The sequence below is a fragment of the Malus sylvestris genome, chromosome 9 (genome assembly GCF_916048215.2).
Source record: "Malus sylvestris chromosome 9, drMalSylv7.2, whole genome shotgun sequence".
Lineage (NCBI taxonomy): Eukaryota > Viridiplantae > Streptophyta > Magnoliopsida > Rosales > Rosaceae > Malus > Malus sylvestris.
The window spans coordinates 31,716,469-31,739,081 of record NC_062268.1 but is presented as its reverse complement, the minus strand read 5'-3'; the positions used below and the strand labels follow the sequence as shown (position 1 = coordinate 31,739,081).

General features: G+C 38.0%; 1 protein-coding gene across 1 annotated transcript; it reads left to right on the top strand.

Annotated features, from left to right (window-relative positions):
• The first annotated feature begins 18,601 nt into the window (after positions 1-18,601).
• On the top strand, positions 18,602-20,423 carry LOC126583051 (HMG-Y-related protein A-like). Its single transcript, XM_050247351.1, has 2 exons — positions 18,602-18,851; positions 19,606-20,423. Exons 1-2 carry the CDS (start codon positions 18,801-18,803, stop codon positions 20,104-20,106), a joined length of 552 nt encoding a protein of 183 aa, XP_050103308.1. The 5' UTR covers positions 18,602-18,800; the 3' UTR covers positions 20,107-20,423.
• Positions 20,424-22,613: the final 2,190 nt, after the last annotated feature.

The following is a 22,613-nucleotide window of genomic DNA, read 5'->3' as shown; positions in this document are numbered from 1 at the left end:
AAGGAAAATCTGATGGTTAATTTGTGCTGTCACGGTTAACTTGGGGTGTTGTCATTTATGGTTTAAAGGAACAATACTAGAAATTGGTTTGTTTGCATATGTCATGTGTGGAGAAGGACCCTCTAACTAACCTTTCACCCTTTCAACAACAACAACAACAACAACAAAGCCTTTTCCCACTAAGTGGGGTCGGCTATATGAATCCTAGAACGCCATTGCGCTCATTTGTATCATGTCCTCCGTTAGATCCAAGTACTCAAGTCTTTTCTTAGGGTCTCTTCCAAAGTTTTCCTAGGTCTTCCTCTACTCCTTCAGCCCCGAACCTCTGTCCCGTAGTCACATTTTCGAACCGGAGCGTCAGTAGGCCTTCTTTGCACATGTCCAAACCACCGGGACCGATTTTCTCTCATCTTTCCTTCAATTTTGGCTACTCCTACTTTACCTCGGATATCCTAATTCCCAATCTTATCCTTTCTCGTGTGCCCATACATCCCACGAAGCATCCACATCTCCGCTACACCCATTTTGTGTACGTTGATGCTTCACCGCCCAACATTCTGTGCCATACAACATCGCTGGCCTTATTGCCGTCCTATAAAATTTTCCCTTGAGCTTCAGTGGCCTACGACGGTCACACAACACGCCGGATGCACTCTTACACTTCATCCATCCAGCTTGTATTCTATGGTTGAGATCTCCATCTAATTCTCCGTTCTCTTGCAAGATAGATCCTAGGTAGCGAAAACGGTCACTTTTTGTGATCTTCGCTAGATTGCTCCGGTCATTAGTGCGGATAAGTATATAAATGGATAGAGATAGGAAAGCAAACACAAGATGTACGTGGTTCACCCAGATTGGCTACGTCCACGGAATAGAGGAGTTCTCATTAATTGTGAAGGGTTTACACAAGTACATAGGTTCAAGCTCTCCTTTAGTGAGTACAAGTGAATGATTTAGTACAAATGACATTAGGAAAAATTGTGGGAGAATGATCTCGTAGCCACGAAACTTCTAAGTACCGGAGTGTGGTATCGTCTTGACTTGCCTTATCTGTCTCATAGGTAGATGTGGCATCTTCTCTGGAAGTACTTTTCCTCCATCCAGGGGTGGTATCTGTAACTGGTGGAGATGCACAAGGTAATGTATCAATTTCACTTGAAGCTTACTTGTAGTTTCATGCTTGGTCAAGCGAGATACAAACCATGCAGTAGGAGTCCCCCAAGTCGCCGAGCTGGGGGATCTGCTGAAAGAGGTGACAGACAAGGTAAGCAATCAGAGCTCCGGCTGATTGTTCACATTCTCCCTATCTTGCAGGCAGCATGAAGGATAAAGAGAAGAAAAATGAGGAGAGATGATATGGGATACTTTTGCTTTTGAAGAAGTAACTTTCCACAGGCTTATTCTTGAACTGGGCTGGAGGGTTTTCTGGTTTCCTCCAGAGTATAAGGCCGACTGAAGAATTTGAGGGTCAAAACAAGTCCATCAAATCTAGAGTACGTTCGACCCTGCTGATATGGGATACTTTTGCTTTTGATAGAGTAGTGGATGTATCGGCCCGTGTGCTGTTAAGCTTGTCTCCACATGCTTCCTTGTATCCTTCTCACTTGCCCTATCTGTTCCTCAGGCAGATGCGGTATCTTCCCTGGAAGCATAAGATGTTGAAGATGAGTACTCGAGAGCAATGCCAGGTAAGTAATCAGGTAAGGGGTTCCAGGCAGTCAGTTCCTGGCTGGAAGCTTGATTCCAAGTGCTGACTGATTGCTCTCTTTCTCCTTGTCTTGCAGGTAAGAACAAGGCCAAAGGAAAAGACAGGGAAAAAGCATGATATGGGATACTCTTGCTTTTAACCCTGATGATATGAGATATTCTTGCTCTAGTATAGCTTGTTTACAGAGGTATTATCGGGGGGAAAAAAAACTGAATATTTCGAAAGGCTTTGTTGGGAGTGCCCTCTCAGATAAGAGAAAGGGTTGAGCATTTTTGCAGGTCTGCCTATCCGTTAGGGATGGAAGTCGACATATATAGGAGTCTCCCTAACATCAAGTAATAATGATATTCCTTTACCCTGCTTGGTTATAGCACGGTAGTGGGAGCTGCCAGCTTCACATGTTTTAACTCTGTCAGAGCACTTTGAAAAAGTGGTTTGTGGTATCTGGAAAGCTGATGTTGCGTGTGAAGATTACAGACCTGTCGGGGGTCTGGCTCTCGAGATTCGGAGAACGATGCCTCTTCGATTTTTGAGAAAGCAATCCTGCTGGGGGTCTGGCTCTCGAGATTCGGAGAGCGGTGTCTCTTCGATTTTTGAGAAAGTAATCATGTTGGGAGTCTGGCTCTCGAGATTCGGAGGGCGGTGCCTCTTCGATTTTGGAGCAAGCAATCTTGTTGGGAGTGTTTTCTCGAATGAGAGTAAAGGTTGGGCATGTTTGCTAGTCTACCTTGCCACGAAGCACAGAGGTTGACACACAGGGACTTTCCAATTATCCAGCAGTGGTACTGTTCCTTTACCCTCTCTTCGATTTTTGAGAAAGTAATCATGTTGGGAGTCTGGCTCTCGAGATTCGGAGGGCGGTGCCTCTTCGATTTTGGAGCAAGCAATCTTGTTAGGAGTGTTTTCTCGAATGTGAGTAAAGGTTGGGCATGTTTGCTAGTCTACCTTGCCACGAAGCACAGAGGTTGACACACCGGGACTTTCCAATTATCCAGCAGTGGTACTGTTCCTTTACCCTTGTGGGTAATAATATGGTAGCTAGACCTTCAAAATTTATGTGTCTAAACTTTGTTAGTGTTGTTTCTTTGCAATTCTTTTACCCTTCTTGGTCAGAGCGATGTAGTGGGAGCTGCAAGCTTCACGTGTCTCAACTTTGTCAGAGAACTTTGGCAAAGTTATCTGTGGTACCCATGAGCTACTGTTGCGTGTGGGAAGTGGGTGATTGAACAGTACGATTCATGTGCTTTCTACTTCGCCAGAAATCTTCGACAGAATGCCCATAATTTCCGCAAAGCTGAGTGTGCGTGTGACAGGTGCTGACAAGGCTGGAAAAGTAGGTGCCTCTTCGATTTCTGAAATCGGCCCTCGTGGTTTCTGAGCAGCCCAGCTTTTGAGAAAGCAAGCCTCTTCGATTTCTGAGATCGGCCTTTGTGGTCTTTGAGCAGCCCAGCTTTTGAGAATCTCTGAGTAGCCCAGCTTTTGAGAAAGCAAACGCCTCTTCGATTTCTGAGCAGGCGCCTCTTCGATTTCTGAAGCTTCGTCGAGTGCAGATTTTTATAGGGGCTGACATTAAGTTCCAAAGCACACTTGAATATCCACCAGTAGAAGCTCCATTCTTGCATTTCTAAGATCTTGATTTGTCCGACCTCTTCTCTCTTCAACACCTTTGAAAATGTCTGGCCCCTCCGACCGTCGTTTTGACTTGAACCTTGTTGAAGAGGCAGCCCCGCCTTCTCCAGACAACATATGGCGCCCATCCTTCGTCTCCCCTACTGGTCCTCTTACCGTTGGGGATTCCGTGATGAAGAATGATATGACCGCTGCGGTAGTGGCCAAGAACCTTCTCACTCCCAAAGATAACAGACTACTTTCCAAACGGTCTGATGAGTTGTCTGTTAAGGATTCTCTGGCTCTCAGTGTTCAGTGTGCAGGTTCTGTGTCTAATATGGCCCAACGCCTATTTGCTCGAACCCGCCAAGTTGAATCATTGGCGGCTGAAGTGATGAGTCTCAAACAGGAGATTAAAGGGCTCAAGCATGAGAATAAACAGTTGCACCGGCTCGCACATGACTATGCTACAAACATGAAGAGGAAGCTTGACCAGATGAAGGAATCTGATGGTCAGGTTTTACTTGATCATCAGAGATTTGTGGGTTTGTTCCAAAGGCATTTATTGCCTTCGTCTTCTGGGGCTGTACCGCGTAATGAAGCTCCAAATGATCAACCTCTGATGCCTCCTCCTTCTAGGGTTTTGTCCAATACTGAGGCTCCGTTGCCGGGGATTAGCAAAATTGCTAATCACCTTGTTTTGTTTATTTTACTTTTGATATTTGATTTAGTTTTCTTTCTTTGATTTTAGGTACTAGAGAAGTAAGACATGGCAATTGCTAATCTTCAAGCTCAAATAATGAATCTCACTTTTCAGTTAACGCAATATATCGAAAGGATCACAAGGCAAAGTGTCCCTACATTTGGTGAGTCTTATAGGCAAGAATATCAAGCAAATCAACATCCACAAAAAGGTTGGGAGAATGTCAATACCTGAGGTTATCAAGATCATAATCAATCAAGGAACAATTTGTTTTCCAACATGTACAATTCAGATTGGAATGATCATTCAAACTCTATGTGGTGGGAATCTCAACAAGTTCAACACGAAAGATATTGGCAGCCATATGAGGAGTTCTATTCAAAACCTGTGCAGGCACCATAACCTCATATACAATATGCCCAACCAAACTCAGGTTCATTAACAGATTGTGATCAAATTCTTGATGAATTAATTTCTTTGGCGCAGGGCTCAGAAAATCAAGCCAAGGAGGCTCAACAAGGAGAATGTTGGCAGCCATATAAGGAGTTCTATATAATGCCTATGCAGCCACCACATCCTTCCCCATAACAATTCCAATCGAATTCGAGTATGTCCATAGATAATGATAAAATTCTTAATGTACTAACTTCTTTGACGCAAGGCTTACAAAACCAAGCTAAGGAGATGAGCGAATTGAAAAATCAACTTGGAGAGATCATAGAATTCATGGGGCAAATTCAAGGACAAAGTGAACTCTCCAACTCAACCATTGTCAATCCAATGGGAGACTTTGAAATCGCTGAAGCTATCACCTTGGGAAGTAGTATAGAGGTTGGAGCTGACCCAAAAACGTCCAAACACAGCCATAATATGGATGAACAGCTGTTGCAAGAAGAAGAAGAGGTGGACAAGGCCACAGCAAGGGAAGAACATCCATTGCCGCAACCTTCTAAGGCTCCTACACCGTCCAATTCAGGTAAGGTTGTTCCAAATTCAATTCTTTCTAACCCCATTCCACCAAATGTCCCTATCCCTTACAGGTTCATGATTTCCATGGAAGAAGAAAGTGAAAAAGACATCTTTGAAGCCCTTCCAAAGGTGTAAAGTAATATCCAAATTCTTGGTACAACAAATCAAGTTCCAGAATGTGTTGAATTGTTCAAAGAACTTTGTACAACAAGAAGAATGATTCAAGAGAAAGAAGTGGCTAGGGAATGTCTAGAATTCATCAAAGAGGATATACTTGAGATGACAATTCCTAAAGAAGTTGGATTTTATGACACGGGACAAATCATAACTCTCAAAACACCAAATATGGCTGAATTTTCTAGTTCTACAACTTTCGAAGGGGTGTTTATTCTTGAGTTCATGTCGGAGCACACAGGTAAGCCACCTCTCCGACTTTCAATTTTGTTTTATACTAATATGTTGTTAATGATTCAGGCACCCACTTTAGAATTTAAACCATTACCGGATCATTTCAAGTATCACCTCCCATTCAAAGACCAATTTCATGCCATGGGCTCCATTGAAGCTTAAAAGGAGGTATCGTCCGCCCGGAAGACGTTAAAGCAAGCGCTTTTTGGGAGGCAACCCATTTGTTCAAATAAAAAAGACCTAGGAATCTCCAACTCCATAACCAGATTTGTGTTCTTAAACTCTACTCTTTATTGCTTTTACTTTACCATGATTGTCATGATTGTTAGTTGTGTAGTTTGCTTGCTTGCAAGTGAGTCTTTGTTTGAAACATTGAGGACAATGTTTGGTTTAAGTGTGGGGGGGGGGGGGTAAACAAGCTGTTTTTGTTGAAAATTCGTAGGATTTTACCACCTAGCATTTCTAGAGTTGTTTTTCACTGTTTTTAAGTGTTTTTAGTGCATTTTGAAGTGTTTTAGTGTGTCTTGAAATAAAAATACAACAATTTGAAAAAAAATTAGAAAAAGTTTTGAAAAACCCAAAAAAAGTCATTTTAGAGTTGTTTTTGTGTGTTTGTGTCTTAGGGTACATTCCAACACAATGATGAGGATTTGGTTTTTAATTGCATGACTGTTAAAGAAAGCTACAAACATGGGTGGAAGTTTGATATGCTCTTTGGTTTATGCTTGGTTGTAATTGTCGTTTACGAATTCACATGGAATCAAAGGAAAAAAAAAATCAGTTTTTGTAACATGTTTGAAGGAAGGAACTCAAACTAACGCTACAACCCTGAGAGACTTAAACCTAAACTTTATTTGGAGAGTTATTAATCTGTGATTTCTTGTTTTCTAAAGTCATTGCATGATCTCATCATTCTTTGCTTGGTTGCTACTTAGAATGTGTTTTATCATTTTAGTTCCAAATAGAGTGCATAACATATAACAAGATGAAGTTGTTTAGTAGTTACCACCAGAGCCAAAAAGCCTTAATCCCTTGCATATGTTTTGTAGGTTTAACCCCTTTGAGCCTTATTTAGCCTATTTTCTTTGTTAGCCACATTATCCCTACCTAGCCTAGAATAGGACTATCCATACCCTTGTTCTTAAAGTATAGTGGAGCTTGACTTAGAGGGAATTCCTTTTGATCAAACATATTGCAGAAATCAAGTGTGGGGGAAGGTTATGTACATGAGAAGAAAGAAAAGAAAAAAAAAAGAAAAAAAAGGTGAAAAAGAAAGAAAAAGTTGTGAAATAAGTGAGAATGAACTCACAAGTATTGGTTGTTGAAGAAAGGGTCAAAAAAAGTTTGAATATGACCCTAAGTATGTATGAAATCTCTTTAGTGTTTCAAGTTATTTGTTGCATTCAAGAGTGAATTCTAAGTTGATTTCATTGCTTTGCTTACTATTGTTTTAAGAACCTTTGTTTATCCTTACCATTCTTTGTTAGCCAATACCCTTAGCCCCATTACAACCCTTAGAATTTTATCTTGGTTGTTGTGTGTTTCAATATGTAGAGTTTAAGATTGGTATGAGCATATGGTATCCCTGGTTCTCGCGTCTAAGTAGTGGCATTCCGTTCATGAGATCATATATATATACATGCATTGATAATTCCAGAAATTGCCTTCTTTGATCATAACATATGTGAGTGTTAGTTTACATGTTTACATCAATCTTCTCAAATATAACTAGTGTAGGGAGTGTAGTCAGAAAATCTGTGTGAAAATGGGGTGTACATCCGGTGAGAAATTAAGGGATTCTCTAAGGCATATTACTACATCAAAACCATGTTTTAATTTGATTAAATGCGAGCTAGTGAGTGGTGACTATGATTAAGTATGCGCTCAAGGGTAAGGATAACTAAAATCTATGGGAGTAGTGATTTTTAATGTGTCATGTTTCATTGGAAATCCCTGAGGCGAATGTTGGAAGGTCTAGGTTATGTTTTGTTTGTTTTGTTTTGCTCGATGACTAGCAAAAGCTAAGTGTGGGGAAATTAGTCGAACTCCGGATGGCGAAGGCAAAAAGTACCTCTGGAATATAGTCACAAACCTCTAATTAGTCGAACTCCGAATTCCTACAGCTGATCAAGCTTTCTCTTCATGCTCGATGAATAATTATTTGCAAGCATGTGCAACTCTCTATTCTCGCGCTTGAGCTGTCTGATCTCTTATCTAAGATTTTCCACCTCGATCGTCAATGATTCAACTTGGCGCGTTTGAGCAAGTAAGCATTGGCCTATATTGGACATAGAGTCTGCACACCGAACACTGAAAGCCAAGGAGTCTCGAACAGCCAACTCATCAGACTATCTTGAAAGAAGCCTATGAACTTTGGGAGTAAGGAGGTTCCTAGCTACTATTGTAGCTGTTATTTCATCCATCATCACAGAGTCTCCAACTGTAAGAGTGTCATTAGAATATAAGAATGACAGGTGCCATATATTATCCTGACACGACTTGTCTGTATCACTCATGAAACTCAAATCTAAGCAAATGTTAGATGGGTAAGCCATTTTCAGAAATGATAAAAGAAAAGAGTTGGATAGAGTAAAATCTCAAAAATACAGTAGAGACAATTTTCACAAGCGGGCAATCATCAAAGTATGCATTTTGATTACAATCGATACCTCTATAAAAAGAGAGGCAACATAGCCACCCGTTCAAACAATCAAAGAAACACCACTCTCTGAATTTCAAAAGCTGGATTTTCCTACATAAAGTCTGTAAACACTTTTCAGACGCAATCTCAGCTTTTCGGGTATCACATGCAACTTTGTCAAATATCTCTGACAAAGTTGAAAACATGTGAATTTTACTATTCCAACTACAACGTTGTTGCCGACAAGCATGGGTAACAAGGCCACATCTACACCACTATCTGCTATTGGGAAATCCCTATATATGTTAACCTTCATCCTCCATGGCAAAGCACACATCCAAAATGCCTGACTCTTCTTCCTTGCCAAGAATACATCTGTAGCCAAACCTCTCAACATACTCAGTTTTCTTCCTCCCTGAAAATACCTCTTCAACCAAGTCACACCAGATCAAAAGTATCTCATATCATCAAGATCGAAAGCAAGAGTATCTCATAACATGCTTTCTCCCTGTCCTTTTTTTTGTTCTTGTTCTTCCCTGCAGGATAAAGAGAAAAAGAGCAATCAGCCGGCACTTATAATCAACCTTTCGATTTGGAACCGACTGCCTAGAACCCCTTCCCTGATTGCTTACCTAGCACTGCTCTCAAGTATTTATCTTCAACTATTGATGTACTTCCAAAAAAGATACCAAATGCCTAGAAAACAGATAAGGCAAGTGAAAATGATACATCAAACATGTGGAGGCAAACGCAACAAATACATGTACTGATTCATCCGCTACTTCTTCAAACGCAAAAGTATCTCATATCATCAGGGTCGAAAGCAAAGATATCTCATATCATGTTTTTTCCATGTCTTTTCCTTTGCCCTTGCTCTTACCTGCAAGACAATAAGAAAGAAAGCAATCAGTCGGAACCTGAAATCAAACTTCTGATCTGGAACTGATTGCTCAGAACCTTTGCCTGGTTGCTTACCTAGCATTGCTCTCGAGTGCTCATCTTCGATTGTTGATAGGTCTCAAATTTCCTCAGTGAATACTTCAGGACAGTTGATATAATGTTGGCTCTTTACACTAAAGCTGCCAATTATGGATGAGTCGCTGAGAAGTGATGCTCTGAAGGACAATTTAAAGGCAAAAGGTTACGCATCACTTCTGTTATGCAAAAGAAATAAGCAGAGAAGAATACAGCGTAATGAGTTGTAAAGGCAAAAGGTTGCGCACCACTTCTATCACATCCCAGTCTCAACTCTGCTGTGGCACGATATTGTCCGATTTGGGCCCCGACCACGCCCTCACGGTTTTGTTTCTGAGAACTCACACGATAACTTCCCATTCTGTCACATCCCAGTCTCAACTTCACCGTAGCACGATATTGTCTGCTTTGGGCCCCAGCCATGCCCTCATGGTTTTGTTTCTGGGAACTCACACGAGAACTTCCCAATGGGTCACCCATCTTAGGATTGCTCTCACCTGAACTCGCTTAACTTCAGAGTTCCGATGGAACCCGAAACCAGTGAGTTCCCAAAAGGCCTCGTGCCATATGAGGTGGGCATGTACGTATAAAGCACATCACCCCCTCTCCGTTGGTCGATGTGGGATGTTACAATCAACCCCTCTTAGGGGCCTGACATCCTCGTTGGAACACTTGCATTGAACGGCAGAGTGGTTCTGATACCATTTTGTCATATCCCAGTCTCAACTCCGCCGTAACACGATATTATCTGCTTTGGGCCTCGACCACGCCCTCACGGTTTTGTTTCTGGGAACTTACACGAGAACTTCCTAGTGGGTCACCCATCCTAGGATTGCTTTAGCCTGAACTTGCTTAACTTCGGAATACCGATGGAACCCAAAGTCAGTGAGTTCCCACAAGGCCTCGTGCTATAGGAGGTGGGCATGTACATATAAAGCACATCACCCCCTCTCCGTTGGTCAATGTGGGATGTTACAAAATCACTATAGCACGATGCCCTTCCCTGCAGAACTACATAATCCAGACGGATAAGTCTAATTCAAATCCAAGCTTGGCGTCGTCGCTCTAATCGAAAAGCTTAAGAAGCCTCAACAGTCTTTCGCTAGCACTGTTGCTGAAAAGTAAAGCCTCGTCGTGCAACACAGTTAAATCACCTCTGCTTCTTCAAAATTCAAAAGTATCTCGTATCATCAGGGTCTAAAGCAAAAGTATCTCATATCATGCTTTCTCTTTGTTCTTTTCTTTGTCCTTGTTCTTACCTGCAGGAAAATAAGAAGGATAGTAATTAGTTGGCACTTGGAATCAAGCTTCCAGTCAAGAACTGACTGCCTTGAACCCCTTCCCTGATTTCTTACCTAGCATCACTCTCGAGTACTCATCCACACCTTCCTAGAGAACAGATAAAACAAGTAACAATGAAACATCAAGCTTATGGATAATCAACAAACGCAACAATTGCACACACTGATTCATCCCCAACAAAGCCGAATCTCACTTGCTAAGTGAAACCTGGTCCCATTTAAATTCAAGATCAAACCTCGATGGCCCTTGAAGAAATCACATTCATCAAGATCAAGCCCAAAATGCCCTTGAAGATCCCTTCATCGTTCATCAAGATCAAGCCCCGAAGGCTTTCGAAGATCCATTCATCCTCATTCATCAAGATCAAGCCCAAAGACGTTCATCGTTCATCAAGATCATCAAGATTAAGCCCCAAATGCCCTTGAAGATCCGTTCATCCTAAGATCAAGCCCTAACAGCCCTTTGGATTAACAGCCCATCCACAAATCTACACCTTGCGAAGATAAAATCAGAGGATTAAATTGTAAAAGAGATTGTAACCCCAAAATTAATACAAAATATTATTTTGTACACGTGTTCTTGCCTCATTCATCGCAGGAATTTTTCGTGTTTACAGCTATCTCGGAGTATATACAAACATTTTGTATGATTGGATCGTTGAAGCTCGTAGAATGCATATCCTATCAAATTGATAGATTTAACAAACACTTAAGAGTTAATGTTATACTTCCATTAAGTATAAAATAAGATTTATCCACTAGTGTAAATATTTTAAATTGAAGATCGAATTCATTCATTGCATTCTTATAGGATCATGGAGTGTAGCTACAAAAAATAATCAAAATCGGAGCTAAAATAACCGTTAAATTAGGATTTTTCGATTATAACCATCGAAAACATTTATTCTGTTACCTAATCTCTGAATGTTTTTTTTCTTTGCGATTTTTTATGTATGCGATCTCGGAGTGCGTACAAACAAGTTTGACGGTTAGATCGTTGAAAGACGTTTCGTAACGGTAGATTAAACCAACACTTAAAGGTAATGTTATACTTCCCCATCAAGTATAAAATAAGATTTTGTGATATCCACTAGTGTAAATATTTTAAATTGAAGATCGAATTCGTTCAATACATTCTTATAGGGTCGAGGAGTATAGCTGTAAAAAATCATCAAAATCGGAGCTAAAATAACAGTTAAATTGTGATTTTTCGTTTATAACCGTCGAAAACTTTTGTTTTGTTACCTAATCTCTGAATGTTTGTTTTTTGTGATTTTTTACGTATGTGATCTCGGAGTGTGTACAAATAAGTTTGACGGTTAGATCATTGAAAAAAGTTTCGTAGAATGTGTATCGCGCCAAAACGGTAGATTAAATAAACACTTAAGAGTTAATATTATACTTCCATTAAGTATAAAATAAGATTTTGTGGTATTCACTGGTGTAAATATTTTAAATTGAAGATCAAATTTATTCATTGCATTCTTATACGGTCGAGGAGTGTAGCTGTAAAAAAATCATTAAAATCGGAGCTAAAATAACTGTTAAATTGTGATTTTTCATTTATAATCGTCGAAAACTTTTGTTCCGTTATGTAATCTCTGAATGTTTATTTTTTACGATTTTTTACATATGCAATCTAGGAGTGTGTACAAATAAGTTTGACGGTTGGATCGTTGAAAAAAGTTTTGTATAATGCATATCGAGTCAAAACAATAGATTAAACAAACACTTCGAGTTAATATTATACTTCCATTAAGTATAAAATAAGATTTTGTGGTATCCACTAGTGAAAATATTTTAAATTGAAGATCGAATTCTTTCATTGCATTCTTATAGGGTCGAGGAGTGTAGCTGTAAAAAAATCATCAAAACCGGAGTTAAAATAACCGTTAAATTGTGATTTTTCATTTATAACCGTCGAAAATTTTTGTTCCATTACATAATCTCTGAATGTTTATTTTTTACGATTTTTTACGTATGTAATCTCGCAGTGTCTACAAATAAGTTTGACAGTTGGATCGTTGAAAAAAGTTTCGTAGAATGCATATCGCGTTAAAACGGCAGATTAAACAAACACTTAGAGTTAATATTATACTTCCATTAAGTCCACTATTGTAAATATTTTAAATTGAAGATCGAATTCGTTCATTGCATTCTTATAAGGTTGAGGAATGTAGCTGTAAAAAAATTATCAAAACCGGAGCTAAAATAACCGTTAAATTATGATTTTTCGTTTATAACCATCGAAAACTTTTGTTCCGTTACCTAATCTCTTAATGTTTTTTTTTTTGTTTTTGCAATTTGTTATGTATGCGATCTAATAGTATCTACAAACAAGTTTGACGGTTAGATCATTGAAACTAGTTTCGTAGAATGCATATCTACGTTAAATTTGCCTAAATTTTGAAATGGGAAAAGTAATCTGTGCTAAATTTTTATTTATATTTTTCAAGTATTGATTAGACAATATTTAGTTTGTGAGATGACATTTTCATTGTACAATTATCTTTTTGTTTCTTTATTGCATATTTTACATGGGTAATTATCTATTAAACCAAATAATTATTTATTTAATTTTTAAAAACGTATTCTATTTAAATACATATTATTTATTTATTTATTAAACCAAACAATTATTGACACTAGGCCTGGCAATTCCTGACATGACCCGATAACCCGACACGATACGACACGAAATTAACAGGTGTTCGGGTCGACACGATAACGAAACGGGTCGTTATCGGGAACCCGATAAGCACCTGTTAAGATAACGGGTTTGTTCGGGTAGACACGTGGGTAACACGATACACGATAAGCAGAATATTAATTTAATAATTTATAACCCTAAAAAAATACTATAATAATTATATATATTAATTTAACAATTTTATACCCCTAAAAACTATAATAATTATATATATATATATATATATATTAAATTAACTATAATAATTATAATAATTATATATACTATAATAATTATACCCAAAATATTAACTATAATAATTATATATATATATATATTAAATTTTATACCCCTAAAAACTATAATAATTATACATACAAAATAAATAGATTTAAATCTACTTAATAAATAAATATATATATACACACACACACCATTGAACTTCATGGGATACGAATTATACGAAACTAATTTCAACGATCCAACCGTCAAACATGTTTGTATATACTTCGAGATCGCATACGCCAAAAATTGCAAAAAACAAACATTCAGAGAGCAAGTAACGGGACAAAACTTTTTTACGGTTATAAACGAAAAATCACGATTTAACGGTCATTTTAACTCTGATTTTGATGATTTTTTACAACCACACTCCTTGACCCTATATGAATACAATGATTGAATTCGATCTTCAATTTAAAATATTTACACTAGATACCACAAAATCTTATGTTATACTTAATAAAAGTATGAATAAACTCTTAAGTATTAGTGAATCTATTGTTTTGATGGGATACTCATTCTACAAAACTAGTTTCAATGATCCAACCGTCAAACATGTTTGTATATACTTCGAGATCGCATACGCCAAAAATTGAAAACAACAAACATTCAGAGATCAAGTAATGGGACAAAAGTTTTCGACGGTTATAAACGAAAAATCACGATTTAACGGTTATTTTAACTCCAGTTTTGATGATTTTTTACAACTACACTCCTTGACCCTATATGAATACAAGTAATGAATTCGATCTTCAATTTAAAATATTTACACTAGTGGATACCACAAAATCTTATGTTATACTTAATAAAAGTATGAATAAACTATTAAGTATTAGTAAATCTATTGTTTTGATGGGATACTCATTCTACGAAACTAGTTTTAAAGATCCAACCGTCAAACATGTTTGTATATACTTCGAGATCGCATACGTCAAAAATTACAAAAAACAAACATTCAGAGATCAATTAACTGGACAAAACTTTTTTACGGTTATAAAAAGAAAAATCACGATTTAACGGTCATTTTAACTCTGATTTTGATGATTTTTTGCAGCTACACTCCTTGACCCTATATGAATACAATGATTGAATTCAATCTTCAATTTAAAATATTTACACTAGTGGATACCACAAAATCTTATATTATACTTAATAAAAGTATGAATAAACTATTAAATATTAGTGAATCTATTATTTTGATGGGATACTCATTCTACGAAACTAGTTTCAATGATCCAACCGTCAAACATGTTTATATATACTTCGAGATCGCATACACCAAAAATTGCAAAAAACAAACATTCAGAGATCAAGTAACGGGACAAAACATTTTGACGGTTATAAACGAAAAATCACGATTTAACGGTCATTTTAACTCCGATTTTGATGATTTTTTACAACTACACTCCTTGACCCTATATGAATACAATGATTGAATTCGATCTTCAATTTAAAATATTTACACTAGTGGATACCACAAAATCTTATGTTATACTTAATAACAGTATGAATAAACTCTTAAGTATTAGTGAATCTATTGTTTTGATGGGATACTCATTCTACGAAACTAGTTTCAATGATCCAACCGTCAAATATGTTTGTATATATTTTGAGATCGCATACGCCAAAAATTGCAAAAAACAAACATTCAGAGAGCACGTAACGGGACAAAACTTTTCGACGTTTATAAACGAAAAATCACAATTTAACGGTTAATTTAACTCCGATTTTGATGATTTTTTACAACTACACTCCTTGACCTTATATGAATACAATGATTAAATTCGATCTTCAATTTAAAATATTTACACTAGTGGATACCACAAAATCTTATGTTTATACTTAATAAAAGTATGGTATAGTACTATTGTTTTATTTTTTTTCATAATTATTTTGGTAAACTTCTCATAATTTGAATGATTTTTAATGTTTGGTTTTTCTATGCTTAGTTTATGCAGAAGATAGTTATGACGTGGAAAACCTTACTGAAAACATCATCAACATAACTCTTGAAGGCAATAGATCAAGCCAAAGTTCCAATGCAATTTCATGATGATCGATGTAAATCGAGGATTTTGTAAATTGAGGTTTAAACTTTTGAGAAAGATTTCACAACCTTGAAAACAAAAACTGTTTCATTTTGCATATCCTTGCACATTTAAAATTTGTAATAGATTAGTAGTGTATGTATTATTTTTTTATTAGGCTCTTATTTTCGAGTGTAGATGTAGTACTTAAACGACAAATGTGTTTTAATGTTTTGAAGTAATATTTATGTGGCAATGTGTGGTATGTGCAAATTTAAGAAAAAATATATATTTTTCTTAACGGGTCATAACGGGTCGGGTCACTTTACCCAACGGGTAAAGTGACACGACCTGTTAAGGACCCGTTAAGATAACGGGTGTGACACGACACGACCCGTTAAGATAACAGGTGTTACACGAAAACGACTGACACGACCCGTTTGCCAGGCCTAATTGACACACCCCGACCCGAATCAAGGCATGGATTGTAACATCCTACATCACCCAGGAGAGTGGATCATGTAAGCCTTATATGTATATTCTCATCTCTACCTAGCACGAGGCCTTTTGGGAGCTCACTGGCTTCGGGTTCCATCGAAACTCAGAAGTTAAGTGAGTTCGCACGAGAGCAATCCCATGATGGGTGACCCACTGGAAAGTTCTCTTGTGAGTTCCTAGAAACAAAACCGTGAGGGGGTGGTTGGGGCCCAAAGCGGACAATATCGTGCTACGGTGGAGTCGAGCCTGCGATGTGGTGCGGGCCCGAGCCGGGATGTGACAATTTGGTATCTGAGCTAATCCCTGGCCGGAAGTGTACCGACGAGGACGTTGAGCCCCTAAGGGGGTGGATTGTAACATCCTACATCGCCCATGAGAGTAGATCATGTAAGCCTTATATGTATATTCTCATCTCTACCTAACACAAGGCTTTTTGGGAGCTCACTGACTTCGGGTTCCATCGGAACTCCGAAGTTAAGCGAGTTCGCGCGAGGGCAATCCCATGATAGGTGATCCACTGGGAAGTTCTCGTGTGAGTTTTCAGAAACAAAACCATGAGGGCGTGGTCGGGGCCTAAAGTGGACAATATCGTGTTATGGTGGAGTCAAGCCCGGGATGTGGTGCGGGCCCGAGCCGGGATGTGACAATTATTATTTTATTTTTCAAAATCATAACAAAATTTTGGGAGGGAATTTTGGGGGGATTTTTGTAGCCATTTTTTTCATGTCGGTTACAACCGACAATAATGAAAATTTTCTGCAGGTTTATATTTTAAAAAATGTTTCTATCAGTTTTAACCGACAATAATGAAAATTTTCCAACATAAAACCCCTCCGTCTCTTCCTTGCGCCGGTGCCTTCTCCCTTCCCCCTTCCTTCCCTCTTCCTTCCCCATTTTCTCCTCTCCGCATTTCCTTCTATTCTCTTCTCTTATCTCCTCATTTCCTTCTCCCTTCCCCCTTCCCCCTTCATTCACCATTTTCTCCCCTCCCTTCCTTCTATCGGGTTCAACACTTGCAACTGAGAGCCTTTGGGAAAGGACAAGGTGAAATAATTCATTCACTTATGTATATGCATGTCCTAGACATGAGTTCAAGCACAGTTGTCACATTGCCAGATTCAATTGGGAGGCTGAAGCTCTAGCACTACCTCGATTTATCCTCTTTTTGTCTGATTTTATTTTCTCGGCAACCAAACAGGCATCAACTTTTGATTTCTTAGAAACCCTAATTATCTATTTCTTCGATTAAAGTGATGTAGGCTACGACGAGAAGCGGCAGAATTTGATTCGGAGAATCAATTTCTCTTGTGCTGTGAAGAATGACGAGAACAAGAAGCAGAAGAAGAGCTCGAAAGAGAGCGCGGTGACGCAGCGGCAATGGTAGAGCATGGTGGAGAACTTGCAGCTGGTGCACCAAGAGCTCTCCATTTCAATTTTCATTCGATTTCGGGGAGAGATTCATTTGAATGAGCAATGCTTGCTGTGATTGAGTGATTCTAATGGAATGTGAATGTGTGCAGGTAGAAACAAACGATGCTGTAACAGTGGCTAGCATGACGCGTCCTAAGTCGCTTCCTAATGAAGCTATGTCTGATCTTGTTGTGAATATGGAAAATGCAGTGAATGCAGGGGATATGGAAAATGCAGAAAGTACAGTGAATATGAAAAATGCAGAAAGTGGTTGTTTATATTTTTTTTATTATTAATATATATTATGTTGATTTTATCATACAAAAATGCTTTTATTTATTCTTATTAATAAATTCTTTGTCAATTATATCCGACAAAAGTTCTGTCGGTTTTAGCCGACATAAATGCTCTTATTTATTCATTATTAATATTCTCTGTCGGTTATATCAGACACAATTTCTGTCAGTTTTAGAGTATTTTCTGTCGAAAAATTCATTTCCTAACATTGGCAATTCTATCGCTTATTATATCCGCCACTGCATCCATTTTTTGTCGGATTTTGCTTAAAATCCGACAGTAATATATGTTTCTTGTCGGTTATCATAACGACACTAATAAATGGTTTCGTAGTAGTGTTAAGAAGATATCAAAAAAGCTCTTAGCTTCAATTTGTTTCTTAGCTTCAGTTTGTTTTTGAGTTCACCTATTGCCACCCCAAACTTATTTGTCCTTTTTTTATACAACAATATTGAGAACGGGCGATTGGGCCATATAATGAGTTTAGCAGTTATTTCTTACCAAACTTGTCATTTATGTGATTTAGACTTAATATCTTAAATTTACAAGTTGTGATAAATACTATTAGAACGTAGTACTAGTATTGGACTACCATTTGCAATGGGGGACTCCACCCTGGCAAGGAGTTCACGTGTTCGATGAGATGTTCACGTTTTCATGCATTCTTTTTACTGTTTGTGTAGTGCGTTTCGTAATAATATAGCCGTTGCACATTTTTTGTATCAATTTTAGCAAGATAATAAATTTTTGCATCCGCTAATCACGTCTTAGTAAGACGGTCTTACACACACTTATATCTATCTTCATTGATTAGTTATATTTTTTATTTAATTCAAATATTAGAAATATATAGAAGTGTGCCAGTCTGCAGGAGGAGGAAAATGTGCATGAAAATCACTCTCTTGTAACAGTGACACTCTCCCATCAGCTATTGTGTGGAACCTTCCAATCAGAAGTTCCATAACCTACCACCTCAGCGAGCCGCGTGATCCCCACCTCTCATCCGTTCCATCCTCCACTCCATTACTCCCAGCCGTCGATTTAAGAACCAAAACAAAAATAATTATATTTTATTGTTTACTTTATCCTTTGGCTTTAAATCTATCTAGCTCTCAAATCCTTGCAACTTTAAATCCAACAGCTTTTAGCATCAGAAATTTCACGGGTTTTCTCGTTGTTTCTGTAGCAGTAGAAGCTGTAGCAGCAGCAGCTGAGGTTTTTGTGGAGTTCACTGAGAGCGCTTCAATTCAAACATCTTCCTTTTATTTTCTCTGCTGATTTTGAATGGCCACTGCAGAGGTTAATAAGCCTCCATCACTCCCTCCTTACCCTCAGGTACTTCCTTCCACCAAATCTCCAACTAAAATAATTCTCTCAATGTTTTTGTAAATTTTTATGGTCTTGGATATTGCTATTCTTTTTCATTTTTTGATATTTTACATGTTGTGAAAAGGGAAAATTTAGATGTGTTCCTGAATAATGGCAAAAATAAAAATATTTTTTTAAAAAATAATTAGAGCGCTTGGTTCTTTTATTTTTCAAATTATGGCTCATTTGTAACGAGCTTTCAAAATGATTAAAAATGTTTTTGATAAAAATATTTTTTTTTTAAATATATTCGCCGAGAGTGTTGTCAGTTATTTTAAAAAAACTTTCAAACGAAATCTTAATCATAAGAAATGAGCTTTCACTAATCTGAATATCTCTACCTGTTACAGCTCAGATTTATGGTTTATTTATATTTTTGAGAAAAAAAAATGAGACTACTGTTGTATGATTCTCCAAATTTGAGATCTTTTTTACTGAATTGAGTTCTGCTATTCGGTTTAATAATTTGAAATAGGAGAACCCAAATCAGTGAAATAAAAAAAAAACAGAGAGAGAAATTTTACAGAACCCAAATTAGTAAAATACTTATGTGTGTGTGTTCATATAACTAGAACTTTTGTTTGCCTTTGAACTGCATTATGCTGCCAAAAAGCTTTCTATATTTAGGACCTTAAGTTCATCCAATGAGAACCTTCTCACTAGAAAGAAAGAATTCTTTTTATTTTCTTTATGGTAAATGTTTGAGTTGTGGTATTTTCAGATGATTCTGAACGCCATTGAAGCCTTGAATGACAAGAATGGCTCGAACAAATCCACAATCTCGAAATACATTGAATCAACATACGGGGACGTGCCGGCCGGGCACAATAAGCTTCTCTCTCACCACCTCAACGAGATGAAAGATAATGGGGAGCTGGTGTTCTGGAAGAACAACTACACAAAGCCGGATCCCAATGCACCTCCGAGAAGGGGGCGTGGCAGGCCGCCAAAGCCCAAGGATTCACTGTCCCCAGACACCACCTTGACCTCAGCAAAGGGTAGGGGCCGCCCGCCCAAGGACCCGGAAGCACCCCCAACGCCTCCCAAGGTTAAGGTGTCTTCAGGGAATGGGAAGCCGAGAGGGCGGCCAAGGAAGATGGCGAAGCCTACCGGAGGTTTGAGTGGCTCGTCAACAGTGGAAGAGACAATGCCGGGGAGGCCAAGGGGTAGGCCTCCGAAGGTGAAGGATACATTGAGTGCTGGAGATAGTGTTGGGCAATAGGGTTTTTATTAGTGTAGTATTAGTAAGATTAGTGTGTCTAGCTCCCCCTCTCATTTAATCGAATGTTAAGAACTTTGGGATCGGAGAAGCAATCGGAACAGGCTCCGCGTTTATTTCGTTGGCAAAAACGATCGAATCCGATGTTTTGTGTTGTTAGTTTAGCTGCTGCTGTGTCTTTTGTCTCAACTGTTTAGCTTGTAAAATGAACTGCAGTTGTTTGGTTTCTTAGGTTTGAGAGGAGATGTGACTGCTGCTAATCATGATTGGAATCTCATTTCATTGTCGTGATCTTATAAGTTATAAATGTTGTGTCTAAATTCTTTTTGTTTTTTGGGTGTGGATTATGTGGAATGTTTGCTTAAATGTGCTTTCTAAAGGCTAATTTGGGTCATTCAAGCTTTATTTGAAAGTGGGTTTGCAGTTTGATGTTTATATTAAGGAGGGGAATCAAACATTGAACTTCGTAAGTGAATGTTTTTAAGCACTTGAAGTACAAAAATTTTGGGTTCAATATGGTTCACTTCTGCTCAAGTGATGATATTCTACTTTAATAAAGTAAGAGCATCTCCAACAGTTTGTGTTAATTTTTGCTCATGTAGCGGATGAACAGTGTCACAAACTACTTTAGCTAGTCTTTTTAATTTTTCATCTCCAAAAGCACTCTCTATTTTAATAAACTTTAAATATTTTATTATCAATCATTTCAAAAAGAAAAAACTTAACCCACTCATTTTCTAAAACTTAATTCCGAAACCGGATCCAACCCAAAGGAACTGAGCCAATTTATCAAATGATTCGGACCATTGAAATTTGATCCAATGGCTACAAATAGAGGGCTCTCTAAAAGTTATAATAATTGTAGCCGTTTGATCAATTTCAATAGCTCCGGATCATTTGATTCTTGGGCTCAGTTCCTTTGGGTTCGGAGGGGATCCGATTCCCTTAATTCCATCTCTTCCTTTTCTTCTTGATTTATAGGTCCACCATTGAGCTTTATTAATTTTTAACATTTAAAATATAAATAGTGACTCCATAAATATAAAGGGCAATTGTTCACTTTACTATTATTATTTTTTGGGTCAAACAAAATTACTTCCATTAAATAAAAATACAAGTACAAGGAAAAGAGAGCCCAAAAGGCAGTCTACAACCTAAATACAAGCCCAACAACAACAACAAAATATAGTAGAAAGGCCCAAAAGTGACCAGATGAACAACAACAACAAAAAAAACCGAAGACTAGAATGGAAACTAGCAGTCACCAAATGCACCTCCATCCCAAAGCCACCACCACCACTAAAAGAATGAACTAATGGAACAACTAGATAGGCTGAAAATGGGGGTGAGTGAGCCACCAGCGCAGTGAGTGCTCCCATAATTTTACCAAATTGGGCAAAAAACACTTATACATCCACCCAAGTTAAAAAAAATTAAAAAAAAATTAAAAAACCTTTTGAGTGGAAGGATGGGGGAAAGAAGGGGAAGAAGGGGGAAGAAGGAAGATGCAAAGGGTGGAGATGGAAGGAAAAGAAGGAAGGAGGGCTAGAAAAAGGTGGGAAGGATAAGGGAAGGAGGGGGGAAAGAAGGGGAAAAGGGAAGATGCAAAGGGTGGAGATGGAAGGAAAAAAAGGAAGGAGGGCTAGAAAAAGGTGGGAAGGATAAGGGAAGGATGGGGGAAAGATGGGGGAAGAAGGAAGATGCAGAGGGTGGAGAAGGAAGTAAAAGAGGGAAGGATGACTAGAAAAAGGTGGGAGTCGGATTGCCGTGGACCCCAAGCCGGAGCAAGGAGAGGCTGCTATGAGGGTTCCAAATCTAGTTTTTTTTTTTTTTTTTTTTCCTCTAAAGGCTAGCTGGAGAGCAGCAAGAGAGAAAATGATAGTCCTTTTATAAAGTCTCTTGGAGATGAGTTCTTTTAAATTTGGCTCTTTAAATCTAAGGAAAACTAATAAAAATGGTTTGAAAACTTCGAGTTTTAACGATAAAGACAAAATAAAGGATAAAGTGAATAGTATCAAGATTGACTTTTTAGTATAAAAATATGGTTTTTCGTTAAAGTAAATAGTACCGAGAGCTTTTCGTTAAAGTTCCCTTAAATCTAATGACTAAAATGCAGCTTCGAGTATCTAACTACACACCACAAAACAAAGAGGCAGACCATTGCCACTGCACTCAAAACTAATTATAAAGTCCCTTAATTTTGCTATATTTATATGTATATACAAGATTTAAAATTTTTTTGGGGCCTCCTTACCCGACTACCCTCAGGGGTGGGCTCTGATTGATGGGTGTGGGTTTGGAGGTACCATCCCCATTGAGAGAGGATGAGGAATTCCTGTTTTAAGAAATGGTTATGACTGCAGTTTTAGGGGAAAAATCACCAACATATGTGGGGATGGAGGTGGCACCCCGACCCACCCTATCTCTTTGCCATCCTTATACGAAAGTAATATTAGGATTTTTTTTTTTTTAACAATCGAAATAAATTCTAACAAAAGATCCTCGACGGA

What these genes read in the sequence shown, in the direction of transcription:
- LOC126583051 (XM_050247351.1), top strand. Translation starts at nt 18,801, where the DNA reads ATGGCCACTGCAGAGGTTAATAAGCCTCCATCACTCCCTCCTTACCCT. An exon ending in CACTCCCTCCTTACCCTCAG is followed by an intron (nt 18,852 to 19,605) that starts GTACTTCCTTCC and finishes TGGTATTTTCAG; the next exon opens with ATGATTCTGAACGCCATTGA.